This window comes from Ichthyophthirius multifiliis (assembly GCF_000220395.1).
Source record: "Ichthyophthirius multifiliis unplaced genomic scaffold scaff_1120509249452, whole genome shotgun sequence".
NCBI classification, from domain to species: domain Eukaryota; phylum Ciliophora; class Oligohymenophorea; order Hymenostomatida; genus Ichthyophthirius; species Ichthyophthirius multifiliis.
In genome coordinates, this window is record NW_004087697.1 from 14,108 (window position 1) to 27,101 (window position 12,994).

At 14.6% G+C, this 12,994-nt stretch overlaps 3 protein-coding genes and 1 non-coding gene across 4 annotated transcripts, besides 12 other annotated features; 3 read left to right on the forward strand and 1 right to left on the reverse strand. All coding sequences in view use genetic code 6, as the record gives it.

Annotated features, from left to right (window-relative positions):
* Positions 1-1,558: 1,558 nt before the first annotated feature.
* On the forward strand, positions 1,559-1,629 carry IMG5_005450. The gene has a single exon. It is a non-coding gene; the product is annotated as a tRNA-Gly (tRNA).
* A 328-nt stretch (positions 1,630-1,957) lies between these two features.
* On the forward strand, positions 1,958-3,305 carry IMG5_005460 (hypothetical protein). The gene has a single exon (XM_004039880.1). The coding sequence runs from the start codon at positions 2,423-2,425 to the stop codon at positions 2,918-2,920; it is 498 nt and encodes a 165-aa protein (XP_004039928.1). The 5' UTR covers positions 1,958-2,422; the 3' UTR covers positions 2,921-3,305.
* Positions 3,306-3,362: 57 nt separating this feature from the next.
* Positions 3,363-3,392: a microsatellite.
* Positions 3,393-3,473: 81 nt separating this feature from the next.
* Positions 3,474-3,511: a microsatellite.
* A 120-nt stretch (positions 3,512-3,631) lies between these two features.
* Positions 3,632-3,670: a microsatellite.
* A 671-nt stretch (positions 3,671-4,341) lies between these two features.
* Positions 4,342-4,374: a microsatellite.
* A 1,909-nt stretch (positions 4,375-6,283) lies between these two features.
* Positions 6,284-6,332: a microsatellite.
* Positions 6,298-6,344: a microsatellite.
* A 23-nt stretch (positions 6,345-6,367) lies between these two features.
* Positions 6,368-6,411: a microsatellite.
* Positions 6,412-7,437: 1,026 nt separating this feature from the next.
* Positions 7,438-7,523: a microsatellite.
* Positions 7,473-7,514: a microsatellite.
* Positions 7,524-7,709: 186 nt separating the features above from the next.
* Positions 7,710-9,919, forward strand: IMG5_005470 (hypothetical protein; the record flags this gene model as incomplete). Its single annotated transcript, XM_004039881.1, has 5 exons — positions 7,710-7,749; positions 7,985-8,051; positions 8,799-8,970; positions 9,461-9,658; positions 9,713-9,919. 5 exons carry the CDS (start codon positions 7,710-7,712, stop codon positions 9,917-9,919), a joined length of 684 nt encoding a protein of 227 aa, XP_004039929.1.
* Positions 9,920-10,574: 655 nt separating this feature from the next.
* IMG5_005480 (hypothetical protein) lies at positions 10,575-12,052 on the reverse strand (the record flags this gene model as incomplete). Its single annotated transcript, XM_004039882.1, has 3 exons — positions 10,575-10,621; positions 10,676-11,640; positions 11,714-12,052. 2 exons carry the CDS (start codon positions 12,050-12,052, stop codon positions 10,834-10,836), a joined length of 1,146 nt encoding a protein of 381 aa, XP_004039930.1. The 3' UTR covers positions 10,575-10,621; positions 10,676-10,833.
* Positions 10,931-10,969: a microsatellite.
* A 59-nt stretch (positions 12,053-12,111) lies between the features above and the next one.
* Positions 12,112-12,165: a microsatellite.
* Positions 12,122-12,183: a microsatellite.
* The last annotated feature ends 811 nt before the right edge of the window (positions 12,184-12,994 follow it).

A 12,994-nucleotide genomic window follows, 5' to 3' on the forward strand; every position in this document is an offset into this window, starting at 1 on the left:
TACTATTACTATTTTTATTACTATTATTTTATTCTATTTCTTATAACTACTCAAAGTTTACTTTTTTTAATTTTAAAATATTTAAGTCATATTTTAGTCTCTATTATTATTTTAAATTATATTTTTGTTTAATGCTAAAGTTTTTTCCAAGACTGTTATATTTTTTTTATTTGATGATTCATTTTTTTAAATTGTAATTTATTAATTTGTACGGTTTATTATTCGTATTTTTGTATTTTCTTTATTTATTTATTTTTCTGAACCTATTAATATTTGATCTTTTACTTGTTTTATTAGTTCTTATAATTTTACTATTTTTTTTTTTTTAATTGATAATAAAAAATATTTTTTTTTTTTTTACTTAATAAGTTTGAATAATTATATTATATGTAATAGCTCAGACATGTTATATATTATCCTTTATTTTACTCATTTATATAAATACTATAATTTCTTTTTTTATTTAAATATATTAATAATATAGTATGTTTTATTTTTTACTCAGTTAGGAATCTAATATTAGTTTTCAAAGAAAACTTTTTGAATGCTTAGTCGTTTGTCAAATATAAATTTCTTAATTTTTTTTTGATAATGATAGAATTTATTTAAGTTTTTTTACAATAGTTAATTTATAAAGTTTTCTGTATTAAATTCTTTTTTTATTGTTTTATCTTCTATAGACTAATTAACTTACTATTATTTTATTTAATTATTATTTTAAATAGTCTTGAATGTAACATCCATTTATATTTTATTTTTAATTTTTATCAATTTTAATATATTTTTTTTTGTAAATATTAAAATTTAATTTTTTTTTTTTAGTGAATTTTAATTTATTGCTTAAAAAATTTAATTAAAAAAATAATAATATATAAATATATAACTTTTAATAAAATTATAAACAAATTAGAGTAAATAAAATTAAATAAATAAATTTATAATTGCTTTAAATAATAAACAAAAAACTTTAAAATATTAATTTGATCATATTAAAGTAAAATAGCAATATTATATTTATTTAACAAAATATTAAATTCATATTTTATTTAAATTTAAAAAATTATTTATTTTATTTTCATTATAATTATTTATATTTATTATATACAATTTTTATTTATTTTCTAAATTTTCTGAATTTCATTTAGATTAAGTATTTTATTTATATGAATTAATATATTTAATAATAAAAAATTATGATTTATAATTTGTGTAGTATGAAATGTATATTATCTAATAAAAACATTAAATAAAAAATATAAGATAATATAATCAAATGAAAAAATAAATAAACAATTCAAAGAAAAAAAAATTAATAAATAAGAATTTATATTAGTAAATAGACAATAGTTTATTATTATTTTTCAATAATAATTTATAGTTATAAGTTAAAAAAAAAATGTATAATTAAAAAAATTAAATGAAAATGAATAATAATTATTTTATTTTTATTCCATAAAAATATATACTAATTTAATTTGAGAAAATTAAATATAAATAATTATTATATATATATTTTAATTATATTTATTTCAAAAATTAATTATTAAGTTATTATAAAGCATCGATGGTTTAATGGTAGAATAGAGCGTTGCCATCGCTTTGACCCGGGTTCGATTCCCGGTCGATGCATTTTTTTATATATAAATTTTAGACAAAATAATTTATTTATTAAATAAATTAAACTTAAAATAATATTTATCTAATTTTTAATAACATATGTATAAATGATAATAAGAAATAAAATTAAATTTTATAATTATTTTATATAATTTAAACTAAAAAATATTTATTTAGAAAATTATATAAGTTTTATTTATTAAAATTTTTTTTTTCTAATTTAAAAATTATTTTTCAATCACATAATAAATATTAAAAATTGTATAATAAAATAAAATATAAAAATATTAAATAATAATTATTTATATATGGAAATATTTTTTTTGTTTTATAAAAATTTAGGTTTATATTTTTTTAATTTAATTTTATATTAAGGCATAGATTATTATAATACGAATATATTTTTTTCGAATAAATTAATAATTATAAATATTTTGATATAAACTCAAATATCATCTTCAGCAAGTAATTGTTCATAAAAGCTTAGATTGTTAGTGTTTTAATTATACATTTAAATATCAGCAGCATCATTCAAACGATTATTATTATCATTTAAATTAATTTATTTTTCAGATTAAAATTAATTAAATTAAATATTATTTTCGACTTCAAAATTTGGCGGTAAATTAAAATTTTCAAATATATTTTATTTTTATTATAATTCTAAGTTCGTTTGAAAATAGAATTCATTATTTTATAATTAATTGTATTTTTAAATAGTATTATAAAAGTTAGGATTAAAAGATTTTGAAGTATCATTATTCCTAATAAAGTTTAAATTAAAATTATCATTTTCATTTGGAAAATGATTGATTTTAAATTCTTGTTCTTCATCAAAAATAAATTTATTTTCAGGAATATTAATTTCGTTTTCGAAAGTATTAATAATTTATTGTTTTTATTTAGTTTAAATATAATTTTTTCTTTCCTGAAATTCTTTTATTATTTCAGATTTACATTAATTTAGTATATTTTCTATCATTTAGACTTATTATTGCAAATAAAAGATATTTTTTATTTTATTTTATTTATTAGAATCTTATTAAAATTAATTATTGAAAGATTCATTGTTATTATTATATTGTATTATTTCTTCATCGATTAAATTCTAATTTTCTAAATCTAAATTGAAATTTTATTCAATTAAAGAAATTTCTTTTTCAAAACCTTGTTTATAAATATAATTCTCTTTTTATATTTTTATCATTTATTATTAGTCGTTTTTTTTAATTCATCTTATTAAATTTAATTTTTTTCTAATTAAAAAGATTTTTATTTATCTTATTATTCAGTTTATTATTGACTCTATTCTTTTTATTTATTTATTTGCCTTAGTTTTAAATAATATCTATTTCTTATCATCACTTCGTTTCTTCCTTTAAGCTTTTTGGCAATTTCTGACCATTATTTACCATATTTTTCTGTATGGCTCATTATTATATCATCTTCTTATTAAGTAAATTTAACTCTTCTCTATAATTCTTATTAACTGTTTAATGTTTAAGAAGTTTAAGAAAATATAGATTATAAAGGAGATTGTGTACTATCAATACTGTTTGCGGCTTTTAGAGAACTTTGATATGCATTTTATAATTTAGATGTACTTTTTTTAGATTTTTAAATTACTTTTTAAGTTGATTGTGAATTTTTTTTATTTAATTCTGGAGTTGTTTCACTTAAATCTTTTTTTTTTAATAAATATTAAAAAAATATTTATGATTTTATCAATATAAAAAATTAGAATTTATAATATATATATATATATATATATATATTTTAAAATATATAACAAAATTAAAATAACTAATCTTGAAATCTATAAAAATTACATAAGTATTTTTTATTTTCAAGTGATATAAAATATATATAAATTTATTAAAATTTATATATATTTTATGATTGTAGAGTTTAATTGAAGTTTTTTTATTATTTTTATTTTTATATTGAATAAAATTTCATTTTATTTTAAAGAATATAATAAATTTATTCATTTTTTTGTGTTTTTATTGAATTGTTTTTTTCATTTTTTTTTATTTTTTATTTTTTTATTTTTATATCAAAATTTATAAATAAAAAATACTATTTTCTGTTTAACAATCATCTTTTAAATTAAGAGATTCTTTTAATTATTATATTGTTTCTTCTTTCATTTAAATAAAAATTTATTCTTTTGCTTCTTTATTTTTTAAATATCTAAGAGGAAAATATAATTTAAATAATTATAAAATATAATTATATTTTTAAAGAAATTAAAAAAATAAATTAATAAATTATATATGATTTCGTTATTTTATCTATTATATTTAACAAAAATAATAATAGAAAATACTTTTTTGATAAAATTAAAAAATTAATAATTAAATATCATTATTTATTTTATTTTATTATAATTTTTATCGCCTTATATATTAAAAAAAGGACTCTTAAAAAATAAAATAAAAAAATTGATTTAAATAAACATTTATTTTAGTTAACATATATAAAATATTTTTATATCTACATATGAAATATAATTACTTTTTTAATAAAAATAATTTAAAATTTTTTAAATTATTTTATTTTAGATTAATTATAGTTATTTTTATATATGTTATTTAAATAAAAAAATCCGTTCTTTATAATTTTAATTTTAAATTACATATATCTAAAAATAACTAATAGTAATTTAAATTATTGTAAAAAAGGTTATAAAAGCATATTAGTAATTTTTAGTAACTTTAATACTATTTATTACTATTAATTATTTATACAATTAATGATTAAAATTTTATTATTTTAATCAAGTTAAATTTAATACAATATTTTTTTAATGTATTAAATTTATTTTATATTATATTTATTATATTTTTAATTATTAAAAAATATATATATATATATATAAAATAAATACTAATCTTATTAAAATTAAATAAAAAATATAAAATCATTAATTTTAACTATTTCAATTACTTTTAAAAAAAATTAATTTTTTCTTATAAAACATAACTTATATTTGCTTAATAAAAATTATAATTTCATTATCTTTCTATTTTCTATTCTTAAATATTTTCTATATTTTATGATTAAATTAGTAAATGAATAAATGAAAATAGATATTCAAATTTAGTTTATACAATAATATATTATAATAATAAATTTATTATTGTATAAATTATTAATACCAAATTTTAATACTATTCTTTTATTTAATACTGATATATAATTATCTTTAATATTTTTTATTAATTAAAAATAAATTTATAATATATATTAATATTTTTTTTTTAAATTTCAATATTATATATATATTAAAACTTTTTTGTTAAAGTGGTACTTTTTACTTTACTTTAAATTTTATTAATATATCTGAAAAAATAAAATATTAATATTTGATATTATTTGCCTGTTTTTTAAAAAAATGTAATTTAAACCTATTCAATTGAAAATAAGCAATATAAATATTTTTTTTTATTTTTAAGGTAATTTATTAAAATTCATTCATTTAAATATTATTATTGGAAAATGCTTAAGAAATGTATTATAATAATATTTAGTTTAAATTTTAATTTTATATTTAGGTTAAAAAGAATATTAACTTTATCAATATTTTATTATATATAATTAAGTATATCAAATTTTTTATATTATTCTTCATATATACTTTTTTAAATTATTATCTTTATAAATATTTTAAATTTTATAAATATAATTTTAAATTTTTTTATTTTAATTAATACTATACATATATATAAATATTTATACTTATTTTTATACCGATTTTAATTTGATATTTTAAATTAATTATATTTTAAATATATTTGTAGTTATTTTAAATTATTTATTTTGTTGCATTAACATACTTAAATTTATTTAAAATTAAAATATTTATAAATTTTTATATTACTATAATATTATAGTTATGTTTTTTAGACAATCGAATTAATTTACAATTAATAAAAAAAATATATTATTATTATTATTTTGAATAAAATAATATATGTATTATATAAAATAAGACTTTCATAATATTAAATAATAACATATTTTTAAAATTTTAATTGATTAATGATTTTAAATTTAATAATTAATAAATAATTAATTTTTTTAAAGTAATATTTAATTTTTTATTATAGTTAATAATTTTTTATAGGTTATTTTTCTTTTTTTTAACTCATCAATAAAACTAAACTATGATATTTAAAAAATAGTATTTTATTTAGTTTAGGCTAATAAAAATAAAAAGTTAAACAAAAAATAATATAAAATAAATAAATTCTAAATCCTAAAATTTATTAAAAGTTTTTAGAAAAAAAATAATTAAGTTTCAAATTATTATAATTTAGTAAATTAATTAAAGTATAAAGTAAGATTTAATTTATTCTTAAAATATTATTTAGAGATAAAAAAAAATAGATGAAATTAAAACTTAATATCTTTTTAAATAAATGCAAATAGTTCAAAGAGCTAATAAAGTTTATCATCAAATAATAGTGGAAGTAATATTGTTAAGTCAAATAAAAAATATTTACTTTTGAATAAAAAAAAAATTTATGAATAAAAGTAATTAAAATCAAAAAAAAGTCATAAGTATATACCAATTCTACATAAAGTAATATTTAAATAAGAAATTAATTAAGTGAATTTTTTATAAATAAGAATTAATATGAAAGAATTCTGAAATCGAATTATAAAAACTTTAAGAAAAAATAAAAATATACTAAAAAATAAAAAAATAATATAAAAGTAAATGTTAGAATATTAAACAGAATAAATTATAAAAATATAATAAAAGATATTATAAAAAATAAAAAAAGAATAAATTAGTTATACTTTATTTTAAATTTATTATAAGTTATATTGTTTGATACTAAATGATCTTTCGAAAAAATAAAAAAAATACTGAGAAAGAATTTGTAAAAATAATTTAAATTATTACGAAGGTTAATAAACAGAATATTCTAAAATTAGACTTTTATTAAGTTTTTTATTAATTTTTTTAAAGGAATTTAATAAGTTAAAGGAAAATGAATAAGCTTTAAAAGAAAAATAAAAAAAATATATATTTTAATTTAATTCAAAATTAATAAAAATATCAAATAAAAATTTATAGAAATGCGAAAAAAAAAAATAGTTAATCTTTTAATTCAAATTTATATAATAAGAAAAATACTTCTTTTAATAAAATCAACTTTTCTATTTGTTAATAACTAAAATATTATGTTATTTTCAAAAATTAATAACAAAAAAGTTATATTATAATTACTAAAAAGGAATTTATTCATAAATAACTAAAGAATTTTATCCTCAATTATATTAAAAATATATATTTTTTTTAAAAAAAAATGAATTAAATTTTAATTTTTAGGAAATTAATTTAAAAATAATTTGTCTAATATAAATTCTTTTTTTTATAGTTTATTGCACATATTATTTTAAATATATTATTATTAAAATAAAAAATGATAAATAATTATTAAAATAAAAAAAATGATTTATAAATGGTAATTTTATTAAATAAAAAAATATTTTATTTATTATATAAAAAATAAGAAAATAATAAAAGATAAACGTATCATAACTGAAAAAAACAACTCATTTCGTATAATAACTTCAAGATCAAATTCAAAAGATCGTAAGAATTCATAGTAAAAATCCATAAAATAAATTTCAGAATCAGATTAAAAAAAGATTAAAACTTATAATAAAAAAGTTAATAATTAGGTTTTGAAGAAACAAATATAAAAAAATCATCTCAAAAGAATATTTAATAACAAACATAAGTTCTTTCATTAAGTTAATCTATTTCAGAAAATTTTAAGATTGAATAATAAAATAATTTATAAAAAAATGAAAATTAATTAAAAATTAAAGTTATAAAAGTTAAAAAAAAAATAAAGATTAAAATAAATATAAAGATTCTAAAAGTTTATCAAAAGAAAAATCTTTAAGTATTAAAAATTATTAATAATCGAAAAGTTTTGACAAAAAGAAAACTAAGAAGAAAAGTTTAAATGATAAATAACAAAAAAGTTTTACTTTTTTAAGATTATATTTTTTTATTTAAATGAATTATTTTTAAAGAAATTAAGGTTTTATAAAAACTTTAATAAGAAATGGATTTAAGTGAAAAATTGTAAGAAGAAGAAAGATTAAGTAAATATATATTAATTTTATTTATAATATTAAAAAAGGAATTGAAAATATAAAAAAATAAAGTGAGTTGGATTATATGTTAGAGGAACAAAAAAAATTATAAATTGAATAAATTAATTAAAATTAAGATTGGAAAATAAAAGTTAATGAATATAAAAAAGAATTGATAGAAGTAAACAGAAAACAATGTAATAAATAATATTTTAAGTTAATATATTAACAAAAAAAAATATAGAAAGTTGGGATTTTATTGTAAGATGTGATGGAAAGCCTAAAATTTATGTCAAAAAAGATATTAATGCGTTTTTAAATTAACTCTTATATAATACAAAGTTAATTGATTGTTTAAAAATACCATAATTTTTAGCTTAATTATAAAAAAATATAGATGTAACTTTTTTTTAATTTTTTATTAAATGATTCATTATAAAGGTATTATTTGATATAGAATGCTATTATTACGAAATTTGTGAGAATTAACCTTTGCTGAAAGATGACATAAATTGGTATTAATAAACAATTTAAAATTTTCGAGAATTAATAATAGGAAAGATATAAACAATTAATATAAGTTTAATTAACGATACTGATATTTTATTTGAATAAAATAAAACAGAACGTAATAAAATAAAATAAATATTTAAAATAATTAAAATAGTAGAATAATAAGGATTTGATATTAATTTATTAATAACATCTACGTCTTTAAAATAAGAATTAATTAATTAATTTTGTTAAAATAACTCAATTAAATATGGGTATTGGATTAATCCAATAATAAAGTCAGGTTTTAGAGGAAAGCCTATTGAATTTAATTAAATTGGTATTTCAGTTGAGTTGCCAAGAATTTATGTATAAAATAAAATTATTATGACCTTGTATTGGATAAGAAATGATTATTTATCAAAATAATAATCTTAAACTAATTAATATCCGCTTTTCCATTCTATAGGTGGTATATTTTATATTTAATTGTTTGATTTTGCTCCATTACCAAACAGATAAAAAGGTGAATTATTTACATTTACTTTATTTTAAATATTTTTTAGAATGGACTATTATAAAAAAAATGAATGTTATGAAGATATTAAACAATTATTTTATCCTAATTAGGACAATTAAGAACCTATTAATTATCATACAATAGCACCTATAAAAGTTTATTATAAAATATAGCCTGAAATTATTTTGCAAGAATAAATAATTATTGCAGGATGGGATGTAATTAATATATAAAATATATTATAATTATTATTTTGTTAAAATAAATAAAATAAAAGCGTAGAAAAATATGGGATGGCAAACAGAAAATATATCAGATATAAAATTTAATAAAGATACTAAGACTGTAAGTTTTTTAACCAATTAAATAGTACCTTTTACAATGATTTAAAATAGATGTGAGGATTTTCCTTATAAAAAATGGGCTATTAGGAGTATTAAAAAAGGTTAGGCACTTTTAAATTTAGATACGAAAAGATTTTCTTTGAAATTTATAATAAAAGCTGGTTTTATTGAATTAATTGATATAAATATTTCAGAATTATAAAATTGCTTTTAAGGAAAAAAGTTCAATGTTTTTAAAATTTTACTTGAACTTTAAAAAAATGGAATTAATTTAATACCTTTATCAAATGATGCTTATTTATCAGAAATAACTTTAAAGGTTTTATTTTTTAATTCAAATTATAATTTATTTTTTTAAAAAAAGAATAAAGATTGTGTTGATTTAGCTTTGAATGATATTTCTAGAGGAGTTAGTTCTTTCCATATTAAATCAAGTAAATGGAATAAATAAATAGGAGTTAATCAATTAGTAGTTTAAGTCCGTGAAAATCCTGAATATGATGAAAACTTTATCGAAAATACGGCTAAAGATTGGAAAATAGTAAGTTGGTATTCAAACATGGTTATTTTTTTTAAATAAAGTTTAATTTTTTGTTTGTTTATATTTTTTTTTTAGTGTGGATTTTATAATTTTAATGAAAGTGATAAAAATATAAAATTAGAGATTGTTAAAAATACTGAATTTCATTCTAATTTTTATGCTGCTTGTAAAGATTAGAAAAATATAAATTTGAATTAAATGGAAGATTTAGAATTAATTGAATTTTGGGAATCAATTAAAGATTTTTGTTAATAAACTTAATTATTTTCTTTTACAGAATGATTATGATTTTTTTTTAAAAAATTTAAAATAAATTTTACATATTAAATAAAATTATTTTTTCAGATTTAAGTTTTTCTTTTTTATTCATTTTTATAATTATTTTTGAGATATTTTCATTAATTTTAAGGTTGAATTTTAAGAATATTTTTTATATTGTTTTGTTTATAAAATCGGACTTTTTAATTTAGGATAAGCTTTTTCATTATCAATATTTACATTTGTTAATGGGTCACCCCATTATGGATCTTATATATTTTATATATCAAAGTTATGCACAATTTTATGTACTTTAGTAGTTATAATAGGTTCATTTATTTATATTTTGCCTTTTATTCCTAATTCTAAAATATCAACTAAATCATTTTCGTTATTAATTTATAATTTTTCTAATTTTATATATATTTTTTATACAAAATAAAATAAAATAATATATATTAAAATATGTTTTATACCTTTTTTCGAATAATTAGTGATTTTTTCTAATTTAATATTTTTATATATTTATTTTCTTTGTATTTCTTTTTCTTTTAATTCTTATTATTTTATTAACTATTCTTCTTAAAGTTCACTTAAGCTTTTTTAGGAATTATTTATTGAATTTACAGCATTTTTTTAAAAATCTGTCACTGAATTTTTTTTTTCTTTTTTCCTATTATCCATCATAGTCAAAAAAATTTATTTATTAAAAATATGAATTTTTGACTTTTTATAAAAAATAAAATAGAAAAATAGAAAAAATTTAAATATAAAACTTACATTTTTAGCTGCTTTAATTTTCTCATTTAATAATTTTAAATTTTCTTCCAAATATTACTCTTATTTCTTTTTTAATTACTCTTCATGCTCATTTCCTAAATAATTAGGAATAGGTCTATTAGGTAAGCTTTCTATCATTTTTTAATACTCTTCTCTTCTCATTCTATTATCAAATTTATAAAATCCTCCTTCTTTTTTTAAACCTTAATTAGTTACAAGTTTTGAGCCAGGATTAGCCTTTTTTTATAAGAAAATAAAAAAAAAAATATTTAAAAAAAATAAAAAACTTTAAAAGTTAAATGTAAATTAGGTTAATTTTCAAATTATAAGGTTTCCTTGTCTTTAATCTTATCCCCTTATCTAAAAATTACAGTTTTAACATTTTTCCCAGTTTCATCAGCCTTAAGAGCAAATTTAGTAGTTTCAGTAAATTATTTACTTTTGACATCTAATGTAATTATATTATTAAGCATTTCCTTATCTTATTTTTTATTATTAACAAAAATAACTTTTCCATTAAAATCGTGAGTAAATTTTTTATTTTTAAGCAATTTTTATGCTTCTTTTTTCTTAGTTTCGAATTCAGCATCATCTTACATTATTTTTTTTTATTTTTCTAATTCTATAGACTTTACATAATCTTTCTTTTCACGAATTTGACGTAATCTAATTGTATCTTAATCGGGTTTTTCCGGAGGTTTTTCAGGAAGTTTAGTAAATTCAATTTTTTAAGAATCTGTATGTCTTTTATTTTTTTAATTTGTAGGTAATTCTACTAAACTTTTATTGGTTTTTCCTAAATTTACACGAGATTTTACAATACTTGACTTAGATGAACGATATGAATATTTACTTAAACGACTATAATTGGATTTTTTATCATCACTGTCACTTTCTTCTATTATTATTTATTTTATATCTATACCTACTGAATTTGTTGCTCTATTATCAAGATGTAAAGCTTACTTAATTTTTTTTTTTAAAAAAAAAAATTAATTAATTTTTTTTTTTTTATTCAAAATAAAAAAAAAGGCTAACTGGTTCTCTTTCATCACACCAATAATTTTAAAGATCTTCTATTGTTTCTCCTTCATCTTTTGGTTACATAATTTATCCTATTAAAAATGCCTCATTTATTACTGTTATGTTTGCACCATAATTAGGTAGTTTTTCTTCTAAATATTTATCGTATAATGCAATTGCACCTTATTCTAAAAAATAATCTAAAGTTTACATTCCTATTATTTCGCTTTCTTGTGGATTTAATTAATTATAAAACTCTATATATCTTTCACGCTAAAGCTCTATTTCTTCAAGCCGAGCTTCAGCTTCGGAATCTATTGATGAATTTTCTACTGTTATTGGTTTTAGGCTCATATTTGCATTAATAAATTTTTATAATTATTTATTTTTAAATATTTTATGCTTTTAATTAGTTTTTATATGTTATTGTTTTTATAATTTTTTATTGTTGTTATTTTATATTTTTTGTTAATTTTTTTTTTTTTATAACTTATAAATATAAAAAAAATAATAATAATATCAATTAAATATAAGTACAACTTTTTTTTTATTTTTTCACCTTAATCAAAATTAATTAATTTTTTTTTTTTTTTTTTTCATAATTATAATATAAATTTAATTTTTAAAAATTAAATCATTTTTTCAAGCAAATAAAAACATTAAAACTATTTTAATAATTTAATAAAATCATGTCAATCAATATAATTATACTTTTAACTTTAATTTCAAAAACATTATGTGCAATATAATAAATCACTTAACCATACAAATTTCAGCTAAATCCTTTACTTTCATAATAAAAAATATAATTTTAATATAAAATGAACTAATAATATGAACTTTTACTAGAATTAGATATTTGCAAAAAAAACTAAAAAATATAAAATTTTGAAATAATAATAACAGAATTTAGTTCAATATCAAGTTTTACTAATTATACAGACATTTAAAAAGAAGAATATACTATTTACTATAATTAAGACTTCTAAAAAGAATATTTTAGTTTCATTAAAGATTATTATTATATTATTTACATAGATAATAATTCTCGAAGTTTTGTATAAATGAATTGCTTTGAGCTTTAAGTAAGTCCTTAACAAAGTAATTAGCCTTGCAATTAAAAAGGAAAATATTTAGAAAAAGATATTTGTGAATGTGACTAAAATTATTTAGGGATTAATTGCTAATATGAATAGCTCTATTTGTAAAAATAAGGTGATAATATAATCAATTTAAAGCCTTTTGATTAAAAATATATTATTTTATAAAGAAAATAGAATTAGAAAGTTAATATTA